Source organism: Xenopus tropicalis, chromosome 6 (assembly GCF_000004195.4).
Source record: "Xenopus tropicalis strain Nigerian chromosome 6, UCB_Xtro_10.0, whole genome shotgun sequence".
NCBI classification, from domain to species: domain Eukaryota; kingdom Metazoa; phylum Chordata; class Amphibia; order Anura; family Pipidae; genus Xenopus; species Xenopus tropicalis.
Window position 1 is genome coordinate 119,052,517 of NC_030682.2, and position 25,957 is coordinate 119,078,473.

The window sequence follows — 25,957 nt, forward strand, 5'->3', positions numbered from 1 at the left end:
CTTATTCTTTTACGCTCCTGTCTTTTACTTACACTAAGTGGTGTTTTAGATGAGAATTATTTAAAGACTCCAGCTGTCCACAGTGGGATACACCCAGAAACACAATTCCACATGCATCAACTCTTGTTTTGCAAGGAAAAGTAAAGCTTACAATAATCTGAAGATCTGCTGTGACATTAGTTTAAAACAGAAATTTTGAATGTAAATTAATTTTTCTAGTGGTTGTTTCCACCCTTGCTGTAGTGCTGCGTGGCAAACGACTGAAATGTAACTATATTTTTCCTGTATAATGCTGCTAATGCTGTTTTTTTTATTAATTTATTTATTATGTGCAGCTTAGAAAACAGTACCCACATATGAACTTGAAGATTCCTGCAAAGAGGATTTTCGGTGATAATTTTGATCCAGGTAAGTTAACAAAAATTAGTTTTATCAGATAGTATAGTTTATTAGTGTTGGTTAAGCAGCTAATTCATTTTGTTAAAGGAGAAGGAAAGGTAAAAACTAAGTAAGCTTTATCAGAAAGGTCTACGTAAATACAGCCATAAACAGAAACGCTGCACTGAGTTATCTTTCAAAAGAAACAGGATTTCTTGTTTCTTTGATTTCCTGTGCCAGTGTCCACGCAGCTCTCTACTCCCTCCCCTCTCCTGTTCCCCCCTCCCTAAAGAATGCTAAGAACTCCCTCCCCCCCATAGGAATGTGTGATCTGAGCCAATCAGCAGGAAGCTTCCACATAGTCTTACAAACTGGGCATGTACTGCAGCCTTGGTCTTGGTGCAGGTGGCATTATGGGAACTTTCTTTAAAGAGCTCAGTGTTTTTTTTTCCCTATGAGGCTTCTAATCATCTGAACAGGAGAAATATGGGGAGACTTAAGGGCACTATTGAAAGAACCGACGGTATGCCTGTCGCTTAAGATTAACTCTTTATTAGCCTTTCCTTCTCCTTTTACATTATTACATTAACATTTATTTATAAAGCGCCAACATATTCCGCAGCGCTGTACAATAAGTGGGTTTCATACATTGGACATACAGAGTAACATATAAAGCAATCAATAACCGATACCGAAGAGGTGAAGAGGGCCCTGCCCAAAAGAGCTTACAATCTCCTTTAATATCTACTGCACTTATACAATAGGATATGAGAGGAGGCTATTATAGGAGCTTTGATTTTGTTGTATGAGCATAGAAAAAAAACACAGTGGACAAAATGCCTCAAAACTGTTGCATGCCTATAGCTTTAATGTGTTGCTAATTTAATAATGTCTATTTATGCAAAACTGATTGCAAACAATGAAAGCCTACAGTCTTATATATGGGGATCTTTAATCTTGATGCTAGTTTTGGTTGGAAATAGATTTGTTGGGTAGTTTGGCTGATTTTTACCTTGCTGCCCAATCATCGGGCATGTATGGCCATTTTAGGAAGACAATTTTCACAGTTTATCCAAACTGAAAATTTAATTAGGCTGTTCTTGGTATATGGATTTGGTTTCAGTAATGCCTTAGATTCTTCACACTTCTATTGAGACCCCTCTTACATGAGCCATCAGCATAAATGAATGGATCAATGCCAATACTATTAGGCCATCACCGTGAAAGTGCAAATCGAGGAATATCTACCTGTTCAGCCTGCGGGTTGATCCGTGACATAACAAGAGTTTAGCTGGTATATGACATTATACAAAACTTTCAGTAGTGGGGCTGCCCTCAAAATAGATTGTATGAAAGCTGGGGTTAGAAATTATTACTGCACAGGGCTGCTGTGCAATTATATTGTAACATTTCTTCATTGATTGGAATACACAGGCAAGTTTTAGAATGCAGGGAGTGGGACATTACTTTACTAATGCCCTTGATATTAGATAGATATGTATCTCCGTAACTACATAGACTACTGAAAAATATCACTGTCTGGAACATTTAATATTTATTTAATAGCATTAAAAAAATAATACAGTTACGCTACACCATATCCTTCTGAACGGATAGAAAAATGCATTTAATCTAAACATTTGGTTTAGATGGTAAGCCATGTCCCATCATTTAATTAGTAAAGAAATTGTTCCATGTGAGCTGTGACATGTTAAAAGTTTACTCCATCTGTTGGCAAGAATAGTGTCTAGTAGATTTACATATACTAGGTTAGAATTCAGTAGATGGGTTCCTTCTCTGGAGCTGATGCTTAACATTTTATTCGGAGGGCCTCTCTTTCTTTCATTGTTTCATATTTTCCATCATGTCACTGAAATTGCAAAGAAATGTGTTTTTTTTTCTCCTTAATTTGCCTTTTTTCACTCCTGTAGACTTTATCCAGCAAAGAAGAGCAGGATTAAATGAATTTATTCAGAATTTACTTCGTCATTCAGAATTATGCAGCCAGTAAGCAAATTTAACATTTTCTGTTTGTATAGCTCAGTAATTTGCTTGGTGCTGTCAGGCCTGTGGCTATAGATTACGCAAAGCGAGGCATAGTAGGGGAAACCAAAGCTCACCCTGTGTAATGCTTACCATTATAAGACATGCAGACATAGTAGACGAACAGAAGACCTTTTTCGCACACCCTTAGCTCTCCAAAATAATTCAGCGCTCGGTGCACACTGCTGGAGGGATCGGCACCCTCCCAAAATTCCAATTAGAAACAAAAGCACTGGCACTCAGGAGCTACAAACGGGACTAGCCCTTTAGAAATCTTTATTGCAGAAGTGCAACGTTTCTGGGCAACTTGACCCCTGCCTTGCTTGACAAAGGGGTCACGTTGCCCGAAATGTTGCACTTCCGCAATAAAGATTTCTAAAGGGCTAGTCCCGTTTGTAGCTCCTGAGTGCCAGTGCTTTTGTTTCTACATGCAGACATAGCCCATCTTTAGGTTTATTGCTTTTCGTTTGTGTAGTAGTACTAGAGACTGTTAATACTAAAGCTTTCCATACACGTTCAGATTTTAGTCTTCTTCCGATAAATGTTTGGATATCGATCGTACATTTAAATGCAACAATTTAAAACTAACATTAAGCCTGAAGTTGTAGGATGAAGTCCTAAAAATAATATATCAGAGTATATCCTGAACATGCAATTGTAGGCAGACACCAATTGTATGAAAGTGACTTCCATAGTAGGTCCCCCAAGGATACATGCAGAGATTTTATCATTATCTGACCGAAATTTTCTAAATTGGCCGATTGACTTAACAAACGATAGCTATGGTATGAGAATTATCAGGAAGATAATTCTGAGCCCACACACCTAGTTTTGTACGATTTTATCGGTACGTGTATGGCCAGATTTAAGCTGTTATAAGAGTGTTATCACCATTGTTTTCTTTTACTATTAACAATTCATTTTTATGAATCTCAGTAGTCTTAGGGGCACATTTACTAACCCACGAACGGGCCGAATGTGTCCGATTGCGTTTTTTTCGTAATGATCGGTAATTTTGCGATTTTTTTCGGCGTCTTTCCAACTTTTTCGTATTTTTTGCGATTTTTTCGGCGTCTTTACGATTTTTGCGTAAAAACGCGAGTTTTTCAGCGTCTTTACGATTTTTGCGTAAAAACGCAAGTTTTTTGTAGCCATTACGAAAGTTGCGCAAAGTCGCAATTTTTTCGTAGCGTTAAAACTTGCGCGAAACGTCGCGCCTTTTAAGTTTTAACGCTACGAAAAAGGCGCGACTTTGCGCGCAAGTGTTAACGCTACGAAAAAATCGCGACTTTGCGCAACTTTCGTAATGGCTACGAAAAACTCGCGTTTTTACGCAAAAATCGTAAAGACGCCAAAAAACTCGCGTTTTTACGCAAAAATCGTAACAACGCCGAAAAAATCGCAAAAAATACGAAAAAGTCGCAAAATGTTCGTTTCCAATCGGAATTTTTCCAATTCGGATTCGAAATCGTGTCTTAGTAAATCAGCCCCATAGTATTTAACTGCTTTGGTTTTCCCTACATGTGATTGATCATGGTAGAGATTTATTTTCAAAACCTATAATTTGAATTACAAAAAAGTTAGGGGTACTATTAATTAATTACAAATTATCTTTTTAAGTAGGCTTTTCATTTGTTTATTTTTCTATACTTTCCAAGTAAACCATATTTATTTATTTTTTTTTTTTTAAAATGTTTTTATCTTGTGGTTAAAAGTAAAGCATGCAGAGGAGCACCTTTTGGGTAATCCCAGGGTGCTAAGCAAATTTATAACGTAGTCATAAACATAAGGGAAAAAGGAGGGGGGGGGTGGAGGAAGGGGATGAAAGAGGAAAGAGCAGTTCAGGGTAAAAGAATAAGCATAAGTGATAAAATTAAATGAAATGGGAGAGTAACCGGTAAACTTAGGGGAAGAGTTCTTGTGGATATATGTTTATCGAGCTCTATCCTGTAGGTAAATAATCAGGTCATGTCTTGTAATGTTTCCTTATGCCTTCTGAAGGTATCTTTTCCAGGTTGATCTTATAGGTGTAGTGAAATATTTCTGTAAGTCATCCAGGGGGTCCAGATTTTATTGTGAGCTTTTAGTTGGCCTGTTGAGATACTTGTTAGCCTTTCCATAATTAGCATATTGTCGAGTTTAGTTTTGACAGAGTTTATGTCCAGAGTTGCTGATTTCCAGGCTTTGGCTATTGTTTGTTTCGCTGCTGAGAAGATGTGGGTGATTAGTTTCCTCAAGTATTTATTGCCACTGGGAATGTTTTTGTTGAGTAAAGCTTCTGCTGGGCTCTTTCGTAATGAGAGGCCTGTTACTGCCGTTATTAAAGTATAGATTCTGATCCAGTACCGTACTGCGACTGGGCAGTCCCACCAAGTATGCATAAACGTGCCTTGTTGGTTGCATGCTCGGAAGCATGATGGGGATGCTGAAGGGTACCACTTAAAAACTTTAGTTGGAACCAGGTACCATTGATGTAGGACCTTTTGGGAAGTTTCCTGAGTCAGCACATTTATGGAGCATGTGACTGTGTTTTTGAGTAAACCATATTTTTACTGATATTTCACTGTATAATAGTACATTTTGAGGATCAAATGAAGACTTAATGCATAATACTGCACTGTCTGTGCATGGCAGCACTGTATTCATGAGGGACAGCACATTGGTGGCCTCTATCTCACCTCCTACCCTCCCCATTAATTGAGACATGCAAGTTAGGAAGCACCAGTGGGTACAGAAATCAGCCGGGCTCTGTATTTTACTGCCTGTCCAATTGCCGGCATTAAATACTGAGCTGCATTGCACCTGCTGTGCTTTGCACCTTGCTGCAGGGAAATTTATATATTACCACTTGGTAAGTAGTCTGGGCTGCATCAACCCATGGGCTGGCAAAGATAGAAAGTGGAAGTGTGAGTATTTGTTTTAAAGCTATTGGCAAAGATAGAAAGTGGAAGTGTGAGTATTTGTTTTGTGATCAAAGATTCAGTCTCAAATTAATTATGTATTTCCTTTCATTACTTCTGTCTAATTTTCATTGAGATTTCACTGTATAATAGTGCATTATGGTTTTTTTTTTTATCACGTTTCTATAAATATGAGTAATTGCAACACCAGCACATACTTTGCCAGTGAAAGAATATTAGCCAGCTCATCTCTAAAACAAAACTCTACCAGCTGTTTATGTAGGCCTAAGGCATGATACTGATTACTTGTGTTTTTGTACAGCATTCCTTAATTGTATTTCTATATTCAACAATGTACTATTGCTGTATAAATAGAATTACCTTATAATAGGCACCATGATTGTAGGCAGCAACAGTAATTTCCAGCTATGAATACATGACTCATAGTGGCAGCCTTTGATTCTTTCAACTAAATCACTTGAGCCAAAATAGAAGAACTTGGGGTTATCACTTAAGTCTAACATCTTAACCAGGGTAAGATTTAGGGATGCACCGAATCCCGGATTTGGTTAGGAATTCGGTTTTGGCCGAATTAGCATATGCTAATTAGCATTCAGAAGTGTTAAATGGTAGGGGGAAATGTTTTTGGCTGCGCACGCTGATTTTTGACTCTTCCAGATTCTAATTAGCATATGCTAATTCTGTTTCTGGATTTGGCAGAATCCATCGGAGTGGGTTCGGCCAAACCCAAAAAAGTGGGTTCGGTGCATCCCTAGTAAGATTTTTGTACAACAATGGCAGAGAAGTACAGATCATTCTACTTTTGCAGGTTTCACTTTAGTCTATGCCGCACAGTGTGTGTTTGTGTATTATGTGGCAACATGCAGAGCAGAAAGAGTTAAAGGCAAAGCAAGAAGATAGTGATTCACAGAGACAAAAGCAGCAACCGTAAAATGGGAAAGTATTTTACAGCTGCTACTTTTGTACTTTCTAGCAGAAGTTACATAGTCTGATTGCACATGTACAGAAATGGCATCTGTTATCAGGAATGCCATTGTACAGAAAGCTTTGAAATATGGAACTGCCATTTGTCATACAGTCAAATGTAAACATTTAAGTCTTTATTTTTGACAATTTGTTAAAATTTATTTTTGGAAATGTGTTATTTCTGTAATAATTAGACAGTATTTGGTACTTGATGATAACTAAGCTAGCATACATTTATATTGATGGCAAAACCATTCTGTGGTTTTGTGGTTAATGTTTATATGTATTTTAGTAGCTTAAGGGCATGGTGATCCACGTTATAGAAAAAACCCCGGTCCCAAGTATTGTGTACTATTTTATGACATACTTGTTTGTTTTCCTTCTTAGAAATCTAGATAAGGGTGTCTAATTGCCTTCCAACATTATCAGCTTTCCTCCAAATAAGACCTGAACTCCCAGGGGGTTTTGTGGGCTGGCCTTGCTAGTGAACAAACTTGTATGCTCTGTAATAGTCAGCTAGAATTAGTAACTGTCCCACTATCAGATCTGCAACCAGGCTTGACTCACAATAGGTTTAGCCTTTTTGCTGCTTGAGGGCCCTGACACACAAGGGGATTAGTTGCCTGCAACAAATCTTCTCTGTTCCAGGTGGTATCTTATCCATGTGCCTTCCCCTCCGGTGCTAATACAATATATACTGTATCTGTTGCTTTGGCTTTCAAAAGTCTCCTGAAGTTGCTTCAGTCAGATTCTCCCATACTGGAGGGAAAACAGCAAACTCTCATATGTATCACATAGCAACCTGTTTAAAGCAGAAAGTCATTAGATTCATAATTTAATAATTCATAGATCTTAGAATCGATAAAGCTGACAGCTTATATAGATTCTAATACAGGTCATAAATTATCACAGTGGACTATCCAGTCTGTCTTTATGCCTTATTTTAGTGATGTTTGATTTTCCAAGGTTATTTCAGTATCTCTATAATTATTTTATTTGAGTTATCTAATTTTTTTACAGTGAAAAATGGTTGCTGGCAGCTGTTAGACTGGCTGACTAGAAGAGATAGAAGAAGAGGGCCCTAACAAGAAAATAAATACGATTTAACAACAAATAAAGGCTAAAAAAAATCAAATCACAAAACCACATTCTGACCATTTTCTGGTTGATAAGCTTAGATACCCTTGAAGAGCAATGGCCTTTTCAATTTCAGCTTGATTTGAGGCACAAAACATTTAAAAAAAAAAGAATGTACACCCATCTACAAGATAAAAAAAAGTTAAAGGGGAAGGAAAGGCAAAGTCACTTGGGGGTGCCAAAATGTTAGGCACCCCCAAGTGACTTTAACCGCTTACCTTGTACCCCGGGCTGGTGCCCCTGTTAGGAGAAAATAGCACCAGCCCTGGAGCGCAGCACTTCTCCTTCCCTTCCACTTCCTAAATTCTGCCGCTGGCGGCGATCACAGTAGATGGAAAAGCCGACTTAAATGTTAAGTCGCTTTTCACTCTACTTGCGCATGCGCGCAGCGAAGCCGGAAAAGGGAAGCGCCGCAGTACCCGGGCTGGTGCTGTTTTCTCCTGACAGCGCACCAGCCGGGTAAAGGTAGGCGGTTAAAGTCACTTGGGGGTTAACATTTTGGCACCCCCAAGTGACTTACTTCTTTTTCCTTTAAGGCGGATTTAGATATAAAGAGATTGACCTCTCCTATCAGCTTGTTGTATCTTTTGTTAATGTCAGGCGCTTCCAAAGCCGCAGAGCCTGGAAATCTGGAACCAGGTGGTCTTGATTCTAGATAAGAGCACTGGGAAACAAAACATGTTTTAGAAACCCTAATGCTTGTCAAGAATCGTAAACAATTTGTTTCTGCCCAGGATTCCATCCCTTTCCCCTCCCTAAAAACCATGGGGGGAAGTGAGGGTAGAATCGTAGAACAAAGGGCTGAAAGCCACTATAACTTCAGTCTAACTGATATGGAAACCCAGTAGAGGCACACAGCTACAGCTCCCAAAGCAAATGGGACTATTTTCTCTATTTGGAGCTACTGTAACCGATATTGGAGTATTTACGGACGTTCAGTTAAGGATGTTTAAATCATGAATTGGCTGCAATATTTGGAGTGAGTCTTTTCATATTCTTTCCTACTTTTATTTTTATTATGATTATCCAAGTATCGGTTCTTTAAACCTTTAGAGCAAAGGCACAAGGAGCATAGATCTGTTTCTCTCAACCCTGTGTTTATCTGCAGAAGAGAGAAACTAGGGTTTTCAGCATAGGCACGTGGAGGACCATAGGGACGTGGATCTACTCTCCCTGTCCCTTGCCCTTAACCTTTCTGTAGCATTAAAGGAAAGGGCTCATACACGTAGTGTTTTTATTCAGGTGTCTTTTGTTATCCCTTTATATCACAATGAGTGGAAACATTTAAGATTGTAATCTCTGTTGAGGTCCCTCTTTACCTCTTGTATTGGATGTATTATTTAATGTGATTAATATAATACACCAACTATTGAACAGCATATATTGATAGATTGGTGCTTTATTATTAATAATAATAATAATAATAATAATAATAATAATAATAATAATATTTTTACAGTGTATACAACTTTTAAGGCAAACCAGTTTTATGGTTCTTATTTTATTCTGTATTAGTCTGTGAATTGTTATAGTACTTAGAATGTTAGGTCAAAGAATGTGCAAAGTTTGCTACTGGTCTAATTACCATTAGCAACCAATTAGCAGGGGTCAGTTACTGGTCATCTATTTAAAATCAGACATCTTATTGGTTGCTATGAGTTACGGTGCCTGGGCAAACTTTGTGCATTTTTTTACATATGGGGGTAAGTGTATACTTTTAGGGATGCACTAAATCCATTATTTTTTGGATTTGCTGGACACCTGATCTTTCACATAAATTAGGCAAATTTTCTGAACCTGAATTTGCATATTAAGAATTGAGATACATTAAATAATTGTATCACTGTGAACAAATATTTGTTTACATTCATTTGCCCAGATCTCTGAATTATGTGATTTTAAGGATTCCACTTAACCAAACCTAAAACCCTAAGGATTCGGCCAATTTAGAATCTTGCAAGGAGTCCAAAACTGAATCCTGGATTTGGTACATTTCTATTTACTTTATAAAGAAGGCATTTATTGTTTGGACTCTTTCTTAATTAAATTTGCTTCTGGGGTAGATGAACACATTTCATTAGAAAAAGTGTTTTTGAAGTAGATTTTGCTCTCTGACATTAGAGTGACAAATGTAAGGACACCTTTTACTGCTTATTTGCATTATATTATACATGGGGGTGTAAACCCATTGCATAATGAAAGAAAATGCATTGTAAACTTATTTGTAAATGTGTTTGCGATTGATTGGGTTATTTGTATGTGTGATAAAACATTGTGGCAAATGGTACAAAAATGGCAACATTTTCTCATTTCTGTGTTATGTTAATTGTAGTCAGTCTAGTCTGTAATTACCCCTCTCTATCTTGGACCAAGTCAGCAGCTTATTGGTCCAGCTATGGGGGCCCACTGACAGGCTTGTCCAATGATATCTGTGCTGAAAATTGGCCTGATATAAATCGGACAGGTTTGATCTTCCTGTTTTAAAGGGCCACACCAGGGGTCCTCATCCAATGGGACTGAAGGGCTTCTGGGTTTGCCGGTACTTGTGTTACACAAAGAGAAATTATTTCCAGGTGAGCAGATTTTTGGCTGTTTTGCAGAACAGGCAGTTGCTTGTGGCCTTCCATTGCTCTTATATCTACAAGTGCAAAAATTAAATTTTTTTTTTTGTGTGCAGCTATTTGAAAACTAACTGAGAGCCCTAAAACGTCCTTCTCTTGACCAAAGGCACGAAGAAGCTGGTCAAATAAATATTTGGAAATGTTACTAAGTGCTTCTAGACACAGAACCAACTGTGCTTGAACTATTTTCACTTTTTTTTTTTTTGTTTAGAAAAGTAGATATAATTTTAACACAAACAGTACTTTGCCTTGGGCCATTTTACTATGCAAAAGGTGGGTTAAACATAAGGGTACATCTTGTGGCAGCCAAACATCATGCCCTCCTTACCCACATCTAGAGAAAATTTGCATTTGACGTCTTTCATCTGGCATTTACTATTCCTCTGCTTATACTTGGTGTTGCCTTACTTTTATTTGTATTGGCCAGGGATGCCAAACCCACAGTCCTGCAGCTGCTGCAAACTACAGCTTCTAGCATCTCTCAGTGACAAAAAGTTAAAGGATGGCTTGTTAATAGTTTTAATGCCTGATCCTAAGGTTCATTTGCATAAGCTTAAAAGCCCTGCAAGCCCCTGTCACCCAGGGAGGCCTGGCCCTACCCAACGTGAGACTATATTACCTGGCCAGCCAATTAATTTATGTGCACTGGTGGTAAACCCCACACTGGGATAACACATCCACGCTACTGGAAGCCAATATCTTGGGTACACTTGAAGCTCTAGCAAACCTACCATATAGAGGAAACACAACACTACACAACCACCACCCCTCTGCGCACAGTTATTACTGCTTTTCAAAAGGCCCTCAAACACGTCCAAGGCCCACAAGTGTGGTCACGTTGGACACCACTATGGGGCAACTGTTCCTTACCCAACCTTACCTCCCTACCCAACATCGCCCAATGGGCTTCCTATGGGGTTAAACAACTGCAAGACATACTAGTGAATGGAGACATCAAACAATTCCAAGCACTTATAGAGTCACCAAATCCCGCAAACAATGCACTTTAATTACCTTCAACTTAGACACGCTTTTCACTCCCAATTTCCCACCGGACTGGTAGAATTGAAAGAAACCACCCTAGAAAAATACATATGCAGGGAAAACCTCACCAAGCCCCTATTCTGGTATGACACCATCCTATGGCAGGCCAACCCAGACCCCCTGGCCAAGGTACGTGAGAAATGGTTGCGCGACATCCCTACCTTAACTGAAGAAATGTGGGTAGATGCTTTAAAGCAAATTCCAGATCTGACAATATCATTAGCGAACAGGTACATACAAATGAAGTTCCTAAACCTTGTATACCTTATGCCACACAAGCTTTCCAAGATGTTTTCCCACACCCCAGATACTTGTATAAAATGTGACCGAGATACTGGCTCATATATGCATGTGTTCTGGAGCTGTCCAACTGTGCAGGACGTTTGGAAAGAAATTGACAATTATATCTCTGATGCCCTAAGCTTTCCTGGGATTCTGTCACCAATTGTTTGCCTACTGGGAGTGGCTGAGGACCTGGGACTTAAACATCACTCTAGACTTAGCTACCTCTAGCTTCTCTACTATGCCAAAAAGCCATTCTTCTACAATGGAAATCCTTAGCCCCCCAACTCTAGTCATCAACACCATTTCCAGCCAGAAACTGACCTTCCTTGCACGGGGTTGTCCTAAAAAATTTGATGCAATATGGGGCCCCTGGATGACCTTCCATGAAACCCCAGAAAACTTTGCGGCCAGCATACCACAACATTAAATACCTTACAGACTGCCTCTTTTCCTCTTCCTTAGTCTTTCTCTCTACTTTCCTCCTTTTTTCTTTTTTTTTTTTTCTTTTGTTGTCTTTTATTTTTATGTTAAATTGAAAAATGCATAAATAAAAACTTTGAAAAAAAAGTTTTAATGCGATCCCCAGATCTACAGACACTGCATGTAATAATGGAGCTGCAGCCTACTTGCCCACAACAAAGAGTCCTCTAACTACCACCTGCCTGAGAGGATAGGACTGCAAATTAGCTATAAAATGATTGCCCTTATGTACAAGGTGTAAACAAGAAGGATACTCTGTGAAACATGCCATGGTGCTTCCTGCAGTCCTTAGGCTGATGCCACATGGGGGCTGATCTCGGCCTATATAAAATCACAGGCTGAGAATCAGCCCCAACATTGACATTAGCTTTCTTCTTTGCCTGCAACCAAAATCATTGGTTTTTAATTAAAATTAACTTTTAATATGTTATAGACATTGATATTCTGAGACAATTAGCAATTGGTCTTCATTTTTTATGGTTCTTTAGTTATTTAGCTTTTTGTTCAGCTGCTCTCCATTTGGTATTTTAACAGCTATCTAGTTGCTAGGGTAGCTTTACTCTAGTAACCAGCAATGGTTTGAACGAGAGATGGGAATATGAATAATAGAAGGCCTGCACAGAAAGATAAGTAATAAACATTAAAAATAATAATAAAAATGTAGCCTTACATAGTAACATAGTAACATAGTAAGTTGGGTTGAAAAAAGACATACGTCCATCAAGTTCAACCATAATGCCTATACCTAACCTGCCTAACTACAAGTTGATCCAGAGGAAGGCAAAAAACCCCATCTGAAACCTCTCTAATTTGCCTCAGAGGGGAAAAAATTCCTTCCTGACTCCAAGATGGCAATCGGACCAGTCCCTGGGGCAACTTGTACTAAGAGCTATCTCCCATAACCGTGTATTCCCTCACTTGCTAAGAATCCATCCAGCCCCTTCTTAAAGTTATATAATGTATCAGCCAGTACGACTGATTCGGGGAGGGAATTCCACAACTTCACAGCTCTCACTGTAAAAAATCCTTTCCGAATATTTAAATGGAACCTCCCTTCTTCTAAACGGAGTGGGTGCCCTCGTGTCCGTTGGAAGGACCTACTGGTAAATAAAACATTAGAGAGGTTATTATATGATCCCCTTATATATTTATACATAGTTATCATGTCACCTCTTAAGCGCCTCTTCTCCAGTGTAAACAGACCCAACTTGGCCAGTCTTTCTTCATAACTGAGACTTTCCATACCCTTAACCAGCTTAGTTGCCCTTCTCTGGACCCTCTCTAACTCAATAATGTCCCGTTTGAGCACTGGAGACCAAAACTGAACAGCATATTCTAGATGGGGCCTTACCAGTGCTCTGTAAAGGGGAAGAATAACCCCCTCCTCCCGTGAATCTATACCCCTTTTAATACAGCTCAAAACCTTGTTTGCCCTTGCAGCTGCTGCCTGGCATTGCTTGCTACAGCCAAGTTTATTATCTACAAGGACTCCAAGGTCCTTCTCCATTATGGATTTGCCTAGTGCAGTCCCATTAAGGGTATACGGGGCTTGCATATTTTTACATCCCAGGTGCATGACCTTACATTTATCCACATTAAATCTCATCTGCCACTTAGCTGCCCAGATTGCCAGTTGGTCAAGATCCTGCTGCAGGGATGTCACATCCTGGATAGAATTGACTGGTCTGCAGAGTTTTGTGTCATCTGCAAACACTGATACATTACTCATAATACCCTCCCCTAAGTCATTTATGAACAAATTAAACAAAAGTGGACCCAGTACAGAACCCTGAGGGACCCCACTGAGAACCTTACTCCAAGTAGAGAATGTGCCATTAACAACCACCCTCTGTCCCCGATCCTGTAGCCAATGTTCTATCCATGTGCAAACGGCTTCACTAAGACCAATAGACCTTAGCTTAGAAAGCAGTCGTTTGTGGGGAACGGTATCAAATGCTTTGGCAAAATCCAAATAGATTATATCTACTGCATCCCCACTGTCCAGCTTCTTACTTACCTCATCATAAAAAGCAATTAAATTGGTCTGACATGACCTGTCCTTCATAAAGCCATGCTGATTACTGCTCATAATGCCATTCTCCACTACATAATTTTGAATGTGATCCCTTAACAAGCCTTCAAATAACTTGCCCACCACGGATGTCAAACTTACAGGCCTATAATTGCCAGGCTGAGATCTTACTCCCTTTTTAAATATGGGAGTGACATTCGCCTTCTTCCAATCCCTAGGTACCATACCTGATGAGAGCGAGTCTGAGAATATCAGAAACAAGGGCCACTGCAATTCTGCCCCTAGCTCTCTCAGTACCCGAGGGTGTATTCCATCTGGCCCAGGTGCCTTGTTTACATTTATCGTGTGTAACCCTTTAAGCACCATATCCTGTGCCAACCACTGTATAGTTGGAGCTGAGGCAACAGTGCAGCTATTGGGTGGGACTTGGCCCACTGGCTCCTCTACTGTATACACAGAAGAAAAGAACTGGTTAAGCACATCTGCCTTTTCTGTATCCGCTGTAACCATATTGTTATTATAACTCAATGGGGCCACACCCTCAACCTGCATCTTTTTACTATTAATATACTTAAAAAACTTTTTGGGGTTAGTCTTGGCCTCGGCCGCGATGCGCTCCTCATTTTCTATCTTTGCCTTCCGGATTGCTGTTTTACAACACTTGTTATAGTGTTTATATTCATTAAACGCAGCTACTGTCCCCTCTGACTTATATTTCTTAAAAGCTTTCCTTTTTTTCCCTATTAACTTCTTTACCTCAGAGTTAAGCCACATAGGGTGATTCTTAACACTTCTACTTTTTCTTATTAATGGAATGAATTGAGAACAGTAATGATTTAATATCATTTTAAATGACAACCATTTCTGCTCTGTATTTTTATCAGAAAACATAATGCCCCAATCTATGCCCTGAAGCGCTGCCCTTAAGGAGCTAAAATTTGCCTTCCTAAAATTCAGTGTCTTTGTTGCCCCCGTGTAAATTTGTTTCCTGCACCAAACATCAAATGAAATAAAATTATGGTCACTATTACCCAGGGGTTCAACCACTTGCACATTTGCTATACGTTCTGGGTCATTAGAGATCACTAGATCTAGTATAGCATTGTTCCTGGTTGGCTCCTCAACAACCTGTGACATAAAGTTGTCGTGCAGCAAGTTTATAAACTTGTTCCCATTTACTGTCCTGGCAGTACTATTGCCCCAGTCAATATCAGGGTAATTAAAATCCCCCATTATTATCACTTGCCCCAAACTAGCAGCCTTTTCTATTTGCAACAGGAGCTGGGCCTCCTCCTCTTCGCTTACATTAGGGGGTCTATAGCATACCCCTACAATTAGTTTGGTAGATTCTTTACTATCTGTGAGAAGCTCAACCCATAAGGATTCAGCTCCCTCTGTTACCCCCATAACTTCCTCCTTAATATTTGCTTTTAAGTCGTGCTTAATGAACAGACACACTCCTCCTCCTTTTCTATTGCCCCTGTCCCTCCGAAACAATGTATACCCCCCAATATTAACTGCCCAGTCATGAGACTCATTCAACCAAGTTTCAGCAACACCAATCACATCATATTTCCGCTCCAACGCCAGTACCTCCAGCTCTCCCATTTTACCAGTCAGACTCCTTGCATTGGTAAACATACATTTAATACTGGTTCCGGCGTGAGAATGACGTGTAAACAACTTATGGGCCTCCCTGCCATTATCAGTATCCCGAAGCAAGTCTCCTCCCCCAATTTCCCTTACTATGCCCACTACCTCATCTATCCTGTCTACCACAGAATTTCCCTCTGCACCCTCCCCCCCCACTCCTAGTTTAAAATCTCCTCCAACCCTCTAGCCATCTTTTCCCCCAAAGCAGCTGCCCCATCATCATTGAGGTGCAGCCCATCCCTGGCAAAGAGCCTGTAGCCGATTGAGAAATCAGCCCAGTTCTGGAGAAACCCAAAGCCCTCCTCCCTGCACCAATCTCTCAGCCACGCATTAATCTCCCTGAGCTCCCGCTGCCTTCTTAATGTTGCTCGTGGCACAGGTAATATCTCTGAGAAAATTACCTTGGAAGTCCTCGCCCTCAACTTTGCACCTAGCTTTGGCTTACAGAGCCAAAGTTTTTGGCTTATGTGGTCATTGAAATTTTGAAAGGTGGAAAGTGGCAGAAGAGGAAGGCAAATAATTCAAACACTATAAAAAACAAATAATGACAACCAATTGCAAAGTTGCAAGGAATAGGGTATTCTATAACGTACTAAAAAGTAACAAAGGTGAACCATCCTCTGCACTCACCTATTATCAATATATATATATATATATATATATATATATATATATATATATATATATATATATAATATGAAAATATATTATATAGGACATAAAGGCATTATGTCTATTAAGCTACCAAGAAACAGAGTTTGTTTGTCCATATGTTCAAGCTGGAAAACTCCGGTCTGGCCAGTTCTACACTCCCTTTCATCTGATTCATTAAGAATTCTACTGAATCATTACATGAGGTCTTAATGGCCTATATATATTGATAATGGGTGAGTGCAGAGGACCTCTTGTTTCTGTCAATATCAATTTTGTGGTCACAGCCTCATTGCACCCATGCCTAATGGTTTAAAATTTAGTGGTGAGCACAACTTTCCCTTTTTTGTTTGGTTTAGAAACACTGTATTCTGTATAAACAAAGCTGTTATGTAGCCATGGGGACATTGAATTGAAATAGGGCTAAATAGCAGAGGTTACATAGCAGATAACAGATGGCTGCGCCCTTGGCTACTCAGCAGCTTGTTTATATAAACAATTGTAGTTACCAGTGCAGGGTGTCATGCCATTGTAAGAAGTATGAGAGTGGTGGCAGCAAGTTTCGTATGAGTTTGTGAGTGCTGGTTGGTCTTTGGGGTGTTGTGTGCAAGTCTAACCTGTGTGTGAGACTGACCAAGTGACCCTCTAGACAGCTGCTCCTAAAGTCACATGTGTCTGAAGTGGCGTAATTGTGAAACAGTGCAACAGTGAATTTTTTAACGTTAAAACACTTTTAGGGCAAAGACACATGGGGCGATTAGTCACTGCGTCTTTTAAAAAAGTTGGTCGCAACTATCCTGCCATAGGTTAATATTTTATGCTCATCTTTAAATTATTTTTTGTTTTTTCTAGCTCTGATGTCCAGTCCTTCCTTCAACTGGACTCTCCAAAGCATCAATCAGATCCTTCAGAGGATGAAGATGAAAGAGTTGATCAAAAGGTAAAGCAAAGAACATCCAGATATACTGTTTTTTCCTTTATTTTTTGCATTCTTAATTTTGTGGCTTTTCAAGGACCATGTATAGTTTCAAAAATCCACATGTGTTAGCCCCAGGGTATGAGATATTCAGTGGTGCTCCAAAGCAATACCTACTACATTTGTAGTGTGACACTGTTGGATTTCACCTGGGGCATACTAATCCCACTGCTTTTCCTTGGTGGAGCTTAATACTTCTCTTGCTAACTAGCCCAAGCTATCTTCCATCCCTGGTGTATAGTATGACAAGAGCTAGGCCATTACTGACTGGTCCTTATTCCTTGCCTTCCTTGGAGCGCCAACTTCACTAAGACTTGTTATGGCTCAGCTTGATACTGTGGCCTTCTGCTCCCCCAGCATAACCACCCCTGGTCACAAGTGGAGCCAAAGAAAAAGAGTAAATACTCCCTCCCATTAAATAAACTACAGGCAGGAAATGTTTGCTTATTTATTTGTCACAAATATTTTCTATCTCATTGCCACTGTGCACATGTAAGGGCACGGGATTGCAATATACTTTGTACATTTAGTCATGAAGCTGTTCTCTCTGTTCTTTAACAGAATGGTTCTGCTTCACGGGATGTCAACCTGGGACCCTCTGGAAACCCTCAGTAAGTTTGATTTTTAAAATGCTAACAAAAAAATATATATAGACTGTATACAAATTATTATAGAGCAGAATTGCTGTTCCCCTTTGCCACTTTTGTGCATGAGCTGAATCAGATGTGCATTCACTATTGTGTTTCTGTATGGTAAGGGCTGGATTTTGGGAAAGGAGTTTTAAAATTTTTGCTTTAATTTGTATTACCAAAGAGACCTGCATAGAAATTGGAAAAGCTATAGAAATGTTATCATTTTAAATCCCTAGCTCTTTACTGTTACTAAACAACAATTTCCAGCATCCTCTAAAAGCCTGAATTCTTGAATGTGTAAAACACATTACTGCTTAATCACAGGAAAATGCCTTACTCTTGTGATTATCCAGATTGCTACCTATAATATGTTTTACTTGCAGCATTACAAAGCTTAAGCAAGGGGAAGGCATTTTGTCCTCTGTGGTAGCACAGAATTACCATGGGCAACAAATAATCTCATATGCCAGATCCCTAATGGGTTAACTGCAGTTTTCATAAAGTAGAAAAAACCTTAAACATGAACCAGTTTTGCCATTTTGAAATTCCTATTTTTTAGATTTATTATCAATGAGACCCACTGACTTATGTGGCATCTTGACAAGTTTAAGGTTTCAGTTCATGTTTTACATTTTGTTATTATAATAAATCTTGAATATTCAAGTTTCAAAACCTTGTTTGTAAATACTGTGAAGATCAAGTTTTTTGCTGCAATTTTATTGAATCTCAGTGCCAGGCCCAGACTGACAATCTGTAAATTCTGGCAAATGCCAGAGGGGTTGCTGTAAGATGTCATAAACAGTCACTATTGCTTGGGCCTTTGTGTACTTGAAATGCCGGGCCCTGTTTTAAATCTCAATCTGGACCTGCTTAGTACTTAATACATCTGCCCCAAAATGGCTTTGTCAAATCTGCAAATCTGTGAATACTGTGTAGCCACCTAACCCTAGGGGGCACATTTACTAATCCACGAACGTCCGAAAAGCGTCCGAATGCGTTTTTTTTCGTAATGATCGGTATTTTACGACTTTTTCGAGTGCTCAATACGAAAGTAGCGACAATTCGCGAAAGTCGTACTGGCTATGAAAAAGTCGCGACAATTCACGAAATTTGTAATGGCAATGAAAAAGTCGCGACAATTCACGAAAGTCATAATGGCTATGAAAAAGTCGTGACAATTCACGAAATTTGTAATGGCTATGAAAAAGTTGCGACAATTCGCGCAAGTCGTAACGGCTACGAAAAAGTCGCAAAAAATACGAAAAAGTCGCAAAATGTTTGTTTTCCAATCCGAATTTTTCCCATTCAGATTCGTGGATTAGTAAATCAGCCCCTAGGAGTGCTGATTTTCGGAGAGAGCTGTTGAACCAAAAGCCTGGTATCAGCAGTTTTAAACTGCTCATATCTCAAAACCACTACAAATAGACATTTTAATAGCAAAAGTGCTCAGAGAAGCACTTCTGTGAACAGTTACTGATTGTGGTTTCCTAGCTGTTCAACTTTATTTCAGTTATTCTATTTTAAATCTTTGCAGTGCCAAGCCTTCCGATTTTGAATACCTCAAACTGATTGGAAAAGGAAGCTTTGGGAAGGTGAGTTTATAGGTACATGGAAGTCTCCAATATAGATTCTTTGCTTGCTGGCAGCTTTATCTCGAATAATATATGTTATTGTGTTGTAGGTTGTACTTACTAGAGGGAAGCGTGATGGACGTTATTATGCAGTCAAAGTGTTACAGAAGAATGTTATTCTTAACAAGAAAGAGGTAATCTATGGTCGGGTAGTTTATGTCAATTTATACTGGAGGTTTCTCCTCAGTCAAAATGCATGCTATTCCATGACATATGGTCCATAACCACACTTCATTGTAGGTATTGAGGTTTTTGAGGTGTGGGCTGTGTTAAATTTTATGCCTGTTGAACACATATGGCTCATCTACTGCAAACCTCTTTGACATCACATCTGGGTGCTTTGTGGCAAACTGCAGACTTGTTCACATGCTTGTTTTTAAGAAAAAGCATGTTTTGTCCCATGCCACCATACAGGCCAGGGTTATGCAAAGCTTTGATCTCAGTCCAATTTAGAATCTGTGGTACTGTTTGAATAATGAGATGCACAAGCTTGATCCGATTAACCTGCAAACCCAATAGCAAATCCCTCCAAAACAGTGTACAGACAGCTGCTATGTTCTTATCCCAAACACCTTAAAGGAGAAGGAAATGCATAACCACACCCAGTGATAATTTTGACCCTGAATGGTGCTTCTGTTTGCTAAAAACTGCACCAGCTTGTGGCACTACTGAAGGGGCACCACACCACCATCCTCTTCTTCTCCCCTTATCCTCTCTACAGATTCAGTCTGGCTGTGCATGTGCAGTAGAGGTAAACTTTGAAGCCAAAAGGTGCATTTTTACTTTACTGTACATGCACTAAAATTTTACTACAGTCTGTTCTGTAAAATAGGAGAATTTGCAAGCATCAGGCTTACTAAATTAGAGTAGCTCTGAACGATAAAACAAGAACCACATATGTAGTGACCAAAACATTTTTTAACGACCCCCTCTACAATTGTGGTTTAAATTTTGCGTACCTCTTTCCCATGTGAACATGATATCTGGTTAAAGGTAAATACCAAGATCAAACATTATCTTTTTTTAAAATGGTTTCTGATGTTTGCAAATTGTTCTTGTTCTTGTTCTTGCAGCAAAGACACATCATGGCTGAACGAAACGTGCTTTTGAAAAATGTGAAACATCCATTTTTAGTGACGCTACACTATTCCTTTCAGACATCTGACAAGTTGTTTTTTGTCCTGGATTTTATAAATGGAGGAGAGGTATGTACTATTTCTCTGTTTGGTAAAGTGTTGAAGGATACTTTGCACATTTTAGGGGTCATTTATAGTAAAGAATGTGGTGTTAAAATTGCAAAAAAGGGTGCAATTAGACTGTTTTGTTTTTTGTTGCACTTTGCGTGTTGCATTCTGCTTCCTGCAAATTGCAGCAACTACTGCTTCCGAATGCAGTGCTGACTGTGGTAGTTAGAGCTGTATTGGTAAGGGGTTGGAGGGGGGGTTATGAAGAGGTTTCCTACCCCCGCTTAACTTGTGCATCATTCAGACACAAAAGATAAGGACCAACAGAGCACACAGGCCGCAACGTGGCCCTGTACTTTTCTCCTGCCATATCACAGGCATAATAGAGCACTTGTGCCCCTTAATACTCTAGCACTTGTACCTTGGGGACTGGGCAGTATTGGTTGGGATATCTTAAAACAATAAAATGTTTTAATAACTTGTCCATGTCTAAGTGGTTCTACCTTCAGAATGGGTAGCTTTGTAGAAATTAGCAATATTTGAGAAATATATTTTATAGATAATTGGCCCCAAGGGGCCACTCCTTCCTGTTAGTCAGTAGATGATCTGTAACTGGTTACTCTGACGAAAAAACAATAAGGCACCTTCTAACAATGTGAATTGGCACAAATATCCAGATGAAAATCTCCCTGAAAAGAATCACTTATGCTACAGTGTTCTATATGTATTTTAAAAAATGTAAACATGTAATGAGAATATAAACAGTACTCAGTATTGCAAATGTTTTAATGTACCCTAGTCTTGGTGAGAGTAGCTCATGACCCTTCTTGATATCGCTGACAAAATTCTGAGCGCAAATATAAAAGGAAGTATGGATAGCATAGCCAGTATAGGCCAACAGCACAGAAAAACATTGAAATAAAACAATGTAATAAATTAATGGGTTGCTAAAGGGGCAGATCTAGTGGGGAGTGGGTAGGGTTTGACAGATGTCATGAAATTTAGCTAGCTAAATTTCTGGGAGTGTGGGGTCCCAATATTACTGACAGTGGTCTTTGGCAGAAGTGAGAGTAATACAAACAAGAAAAATATAAGAAAGGGAAAGAATATCTGAAATGTGAGAAGCACAAAAAATGAAAACTAATAATTGCTATGAACTGATTGAATCAACAATATTTCCTTCTATCCAGCTTTTTTTCCACTTACAAAGAGAGCGATATTTTGCAGAGCCCAGAGCTCTGTTCTACGCTGCAGAGATCGGCAGTGCTTTGGGCTATTTGCATTCCATCGATATCATATACAGGTATGTAACACAAAAGTAAGATTTTATATTTTTATAAGGAAGAATTGTGTTCTCCAGTGTTATTACGCTGTTTATCAGTCCCAGCTACTACACCTCCTGTATTGCTTAAGGCTGTCACACAGCACTTACACGTGTAAATGTCACATGTGATATTGTCCTTGCTGGCATAAATATGGTAGTGGAAAAAAGGCCAGTCTGCTGCCATCCAGCATGTGTTTAAGCAGCACTGACAGACATGGTGCCCACTTGTCAGTGTATACCCAGGCATATAAAGGCCCAAAAATACACAGATGCACATTTTCGAGCCAAAATCTGCACCGTGCGAGCACTGACAGGCAGATGCTGTTGGTGTCAGTGCTTCTGAATGTCAGTAGACTGGCATTTTCACTGTCAACATGTTTATAGCAGGAGAGAAAAGTGAGCTGCGGTTAAAAATCATTTGGAAGGGCTTGTCTTGACCTTAATTTTTTTTGCATGTATACTAAATATACTTTGTATTTGTTACAGGGACTTAAAACCTGAAAATATTCTTCTGGATTCTCAGGTATATATTTATTTTACTGACTTATATGTGAAAAAGAATGGTGAGCTTGTGAGCAAAACACTGCAAATACTGGCTTTCTTGTTAGGGTGAAATGATCCCATTTTCTTCCTCTTCCAGGGTCACATTGTATTAACTGATTTTGGTCTATGCAAGGAAGGAATTTCCAATTCTGACACAACGCTCACCTTTTGTGGGACACCGGAGGTAAGAAATGGCAACAAGCTCTCCCCCTGATAATACATCTAGCAGATGTGGCCTTTAAAAGAGTAAAGCTGCGGCAAAGAACATTTTCTTATTAAGTGTAAAACATTTGGCAGAGCTTTATTGTCCTGGCTTTAAATTCAAAATTTTTGTCTAATGAAAGAAAACATAATTATAAGCAACTTTCCATTATCAATTTATTAAACATTTTTAGTTCTTTAAAAGTTATTTGTAAATGTAATTTCTACTGAAAGCAGCATTTGCTAAACCTGGTTGTTACCTCTTACACAATGTTGCAAAGGTTGGGCTTCTCCAGCAAGTCAGGTCTGTCAGTCTGCTGCAAAAAAAAAAATTTAAGGTCGACTTGTCCTTTAAAGTGAAACCCTGTTCTACTAGTAAGATGTCATTGTAACTTACAGCTTGATCTCCCCTGTTTTTGGCAGCTGCTGGTTTGATAACTGAAATGAATGTGCCAAGATTCCCAAAGGCTGTTTAAATCCATGCCCTAACCCCCTGCCTGGGGTGAAGGCTGTACACTCACTGTGGCTGGCTGACCAGCTGGATACCCAGAATCCCAGGCACTTTGATATACCATATTACTAGGGAGGGCAAGGAATTTAATATAATATATTAATATAAGCACAGGCCTGTTTTTAAAGTGATGCCAAGACTGCGCATCACTTCAAATAAGACTGAAAAGTTTAATAGAACGGCAATACGTCAAAGATATAATGGTAGATATGTTTAGCTACATGTTTTTTTCTCATATGACTCCCTTCTCTTTCAGTATCTAGCACCTGAGGTTATAGTGAAACAACCATATGACAACACAGTGGATTGGTGGTGCCTTGGCTCTGTCCTGTATGAAATGCTGCATGGACTAGTGAGTAAACAATGTGCTTTTTAGGGACCTCCAGTGCTTAAAAGAAAAAATAGCAATCTGTCAGTACCATACAGGACACTATATAATTCTGGGCCCCGAGTAGCCATCTGAGCAGTGGATTTGCTGCCCTGTCACATGCCTGATAGATTCATAAAGTGTCAAACAAGCAAATTGTATGGCATGGGAGGTAAATAACATGAAGCCTTTGTCGCTGGAACTATTGTGAGCAACACTGAAAGATTTAAAAAATAGGCATAATATATGTGATACTGTTTTTGTACTTTCTTTGCAATGTTTTACAGCTTCTTTTACTGAAGCCTGTCTTTTTTTCTCATCTTTGCAAGGTGCATTCATTATATTTCTACACATTGCTTGTTTGCAGCCACCTTTTTATAACCGTGACACAGCTACAATGTATGAGAATATTCTTCACAAGCCCCTGACTACAAGGCCTGACATAAGTTTGCCTGCAATATCAATCTTGGAAGAACTGCTTGAGAAGGACCCCAAGCTGAGACTGGGCGTTAATAACGATTTTGTACGTACCCCTTTACTGTGCCACTGTGACAGTACTGCATTCTAATGGTGTATATTGCTTATTAGTATACATCAGTATCGGTGAGAACACCTTTATATACATAAAGCACGTGTCAAGTCCAGAACATTAATTCAATGCTTCTCCAGTTGCTTTTGTATAATGTCCCAAGAGCAGCAAGAAAAAAAAGCACATAAAGTGAAACCAGTGCAGGCTACCAAGAAAGCCTGAAAGCTTTTATAACTGCTGTAGGCTGCAGCAGATCCAACCAAGCTGGTTCTTTAGAATGTTTTAGTGGGCAGTTTATCAAAATTCAAGTTTGTGCTTTTTTCACGGTGCAAGAAATACAAAATGAAAAAAACACAAATGTGAAAGTATTCCAGAAGGAACCATTAGTAGTCTGTTTATCAAAGAAAAAAATCCTCTACAAGTTGGCAGCAAAAGCTTTCCAAATAAAAGCTGGCGAGGTTCAATAGAAGTCAATAGGAATTGTCTCTAACAAAATTATTTATTTATTTTCCCAGTTATTTTCCCTCATTAAAATAGAAGGGAACAATGTGATTCTTGCCAGCTCGTAGGAAAATTCTGTCACATTTTATCCTTAAATAAGCTAGCATTTGGAAAAAAAAGTCGCACAAGTTTTCTCACAATTAATTTTTCACATTTGTATTTTTTTCACACACTTACATTTTGATAAATCTGCCCCTTAGTGTTAGTGCCAGTGGAGGGAAAGATGTTGAAGGAAGTTTACAGAATGCAACCTAGCTTGCATAACTTTTACTGAGTGGCAGGACACGTGAGGATAAAAATATAATATTTCCTGTAGAGCCTGCTGGTTCTCTATTCTTGTTCCTTTAGCTAAAGAGGCCACAGACACTTGTGAATATTGACACAGGTGCAAAATTCCTTCACTGCATGGCTGCATAAATCATGGGCAAAGCCAGCCATACAGTCACCATTATATAACAGTGATATTTGCAAATACCAGGGGTGGCCAGACTTTGTCACCCTGTGATCTACTCTTGCCGCCTGGCCACCACCATGAGATCTACCTTAATAAAAACTAGCCAAATCTATCACACGGCGCAAGCCACAAGAAAAAGTATTGCTACTATTTATTTATCAGTGCAGGGGTAGGACAAGTGCGCTGCTACTTACTGTGTTTAGTAGCACAGTTCTTGGTGCACTTTCCCCCTTCATGCACTGTCCTTCTAGACGTGCTCTTTTCTTGGCGCAACATATGCATTCCCCCCCCCAGACGCAATGACGTACGTGCGCATTACCCTCAGACGCGCCATACATATGCATTCTCCTATTCGTGTCCTGAAGGATGAAGGAGAAGGCGCTCTTAAAGAAGAGTGCAAAAATAAATTATGCAGCTCGCAGTCTGCCAGAACTTTAATGGGAGTGACTGGTAGACCGCAATCAAAGTATCGGCCACCCCTGCTTTAACCTTTAGTCTGGCTTGCAGTATTTTTAAATAGTTTAGGACTGGGTGTTTGTAGAAGTCAGCTTGGAGTTACATGGCCTGCATAAAAACATTAAGCCTGAACTTACAGCTGTGGTGAAGGGTGAAGGGAAGGGAGGGAGTTATTTAGCAACATAAGCTATTTTGCCCCAGTTGCTATGAGATACTAAACCAGGACAACATATAACATGTAACTTCCCTCTCAGTCACTGTTAGATATAGAGTTTATCTCTATTTCAAAACCCCAAAAATCTGTTGTGCATTCATAGTAAACACAGCAGCGTTGTGGTAAATAATTTATTCAGTTAAAGTCCAGGCTGTAGTGCATTATTGTACAATACACATAAGCAATAAATAACATTAAATATACCTTATAGTGCCTTGTTGAG

General features: G+C 39.3%; 1 protein-coding gene across 3 annotated transcripts in view; it reads left to right on the plus strand.

Annotated features, from left to right (window-relative positions):
- The window catches only part of sgk3 (serum/glucocorticoid regulated kinase family member 3), a 47,659-nt gene that overhangs the window by 18,755 nt on the left and 2,947 nt on the right, over nt 1-25,957 (plus strand). The window contains exons 4-15 of one of the 3 annotated variants that reach the window (XM_012965262.3): nt 336-408; nt 2,310-2,385; nt 17,064-17,151; nt 17,749-17,798; nt 19,354-19,411; nt 19,501-19,584; nt 20,524-20,655; nt 21,825-21,937; nt 22,445-22,481; nt 22,599-22,685; nt 23,470-23,565; nt 23,948-24,103. In XM_012965262.3, the coding sequence (XP_012820716.1) occupies nt 336-408; nt 2,310-2,385; nt 17,064-17,151; nt 17,749-17,798; nt 19,354-19,411; nt 19,501-19,584; nt 20,524-20,655; nt 21,825-21,937; nt 22,445-22,481; nt 22,599-22,685; nt 23,470-23,565; nt 23,948-24,103 (1,050 nt within the window). Of the gene's footprint in view, nt 1-335; nt 409-2,309; nt 2,386-8,247; nt 8,425-16,635; nt 16,786-17,063; nt 17,152-17,748; nt 17,799-19,353; nt 19,412-19,500; nt 19,585-20,523; nt 20,656-21,824; nt 21,938-22,444; nt 22,482-22,598; nt 22,686-23,469; nt 23,566-23,947; nt 24,104-25,957 lie in introns of those variants that run through there. The other 2 variants (XM_004915172.4, XM_004915173.4) reach the window with 2 other exon arrangements.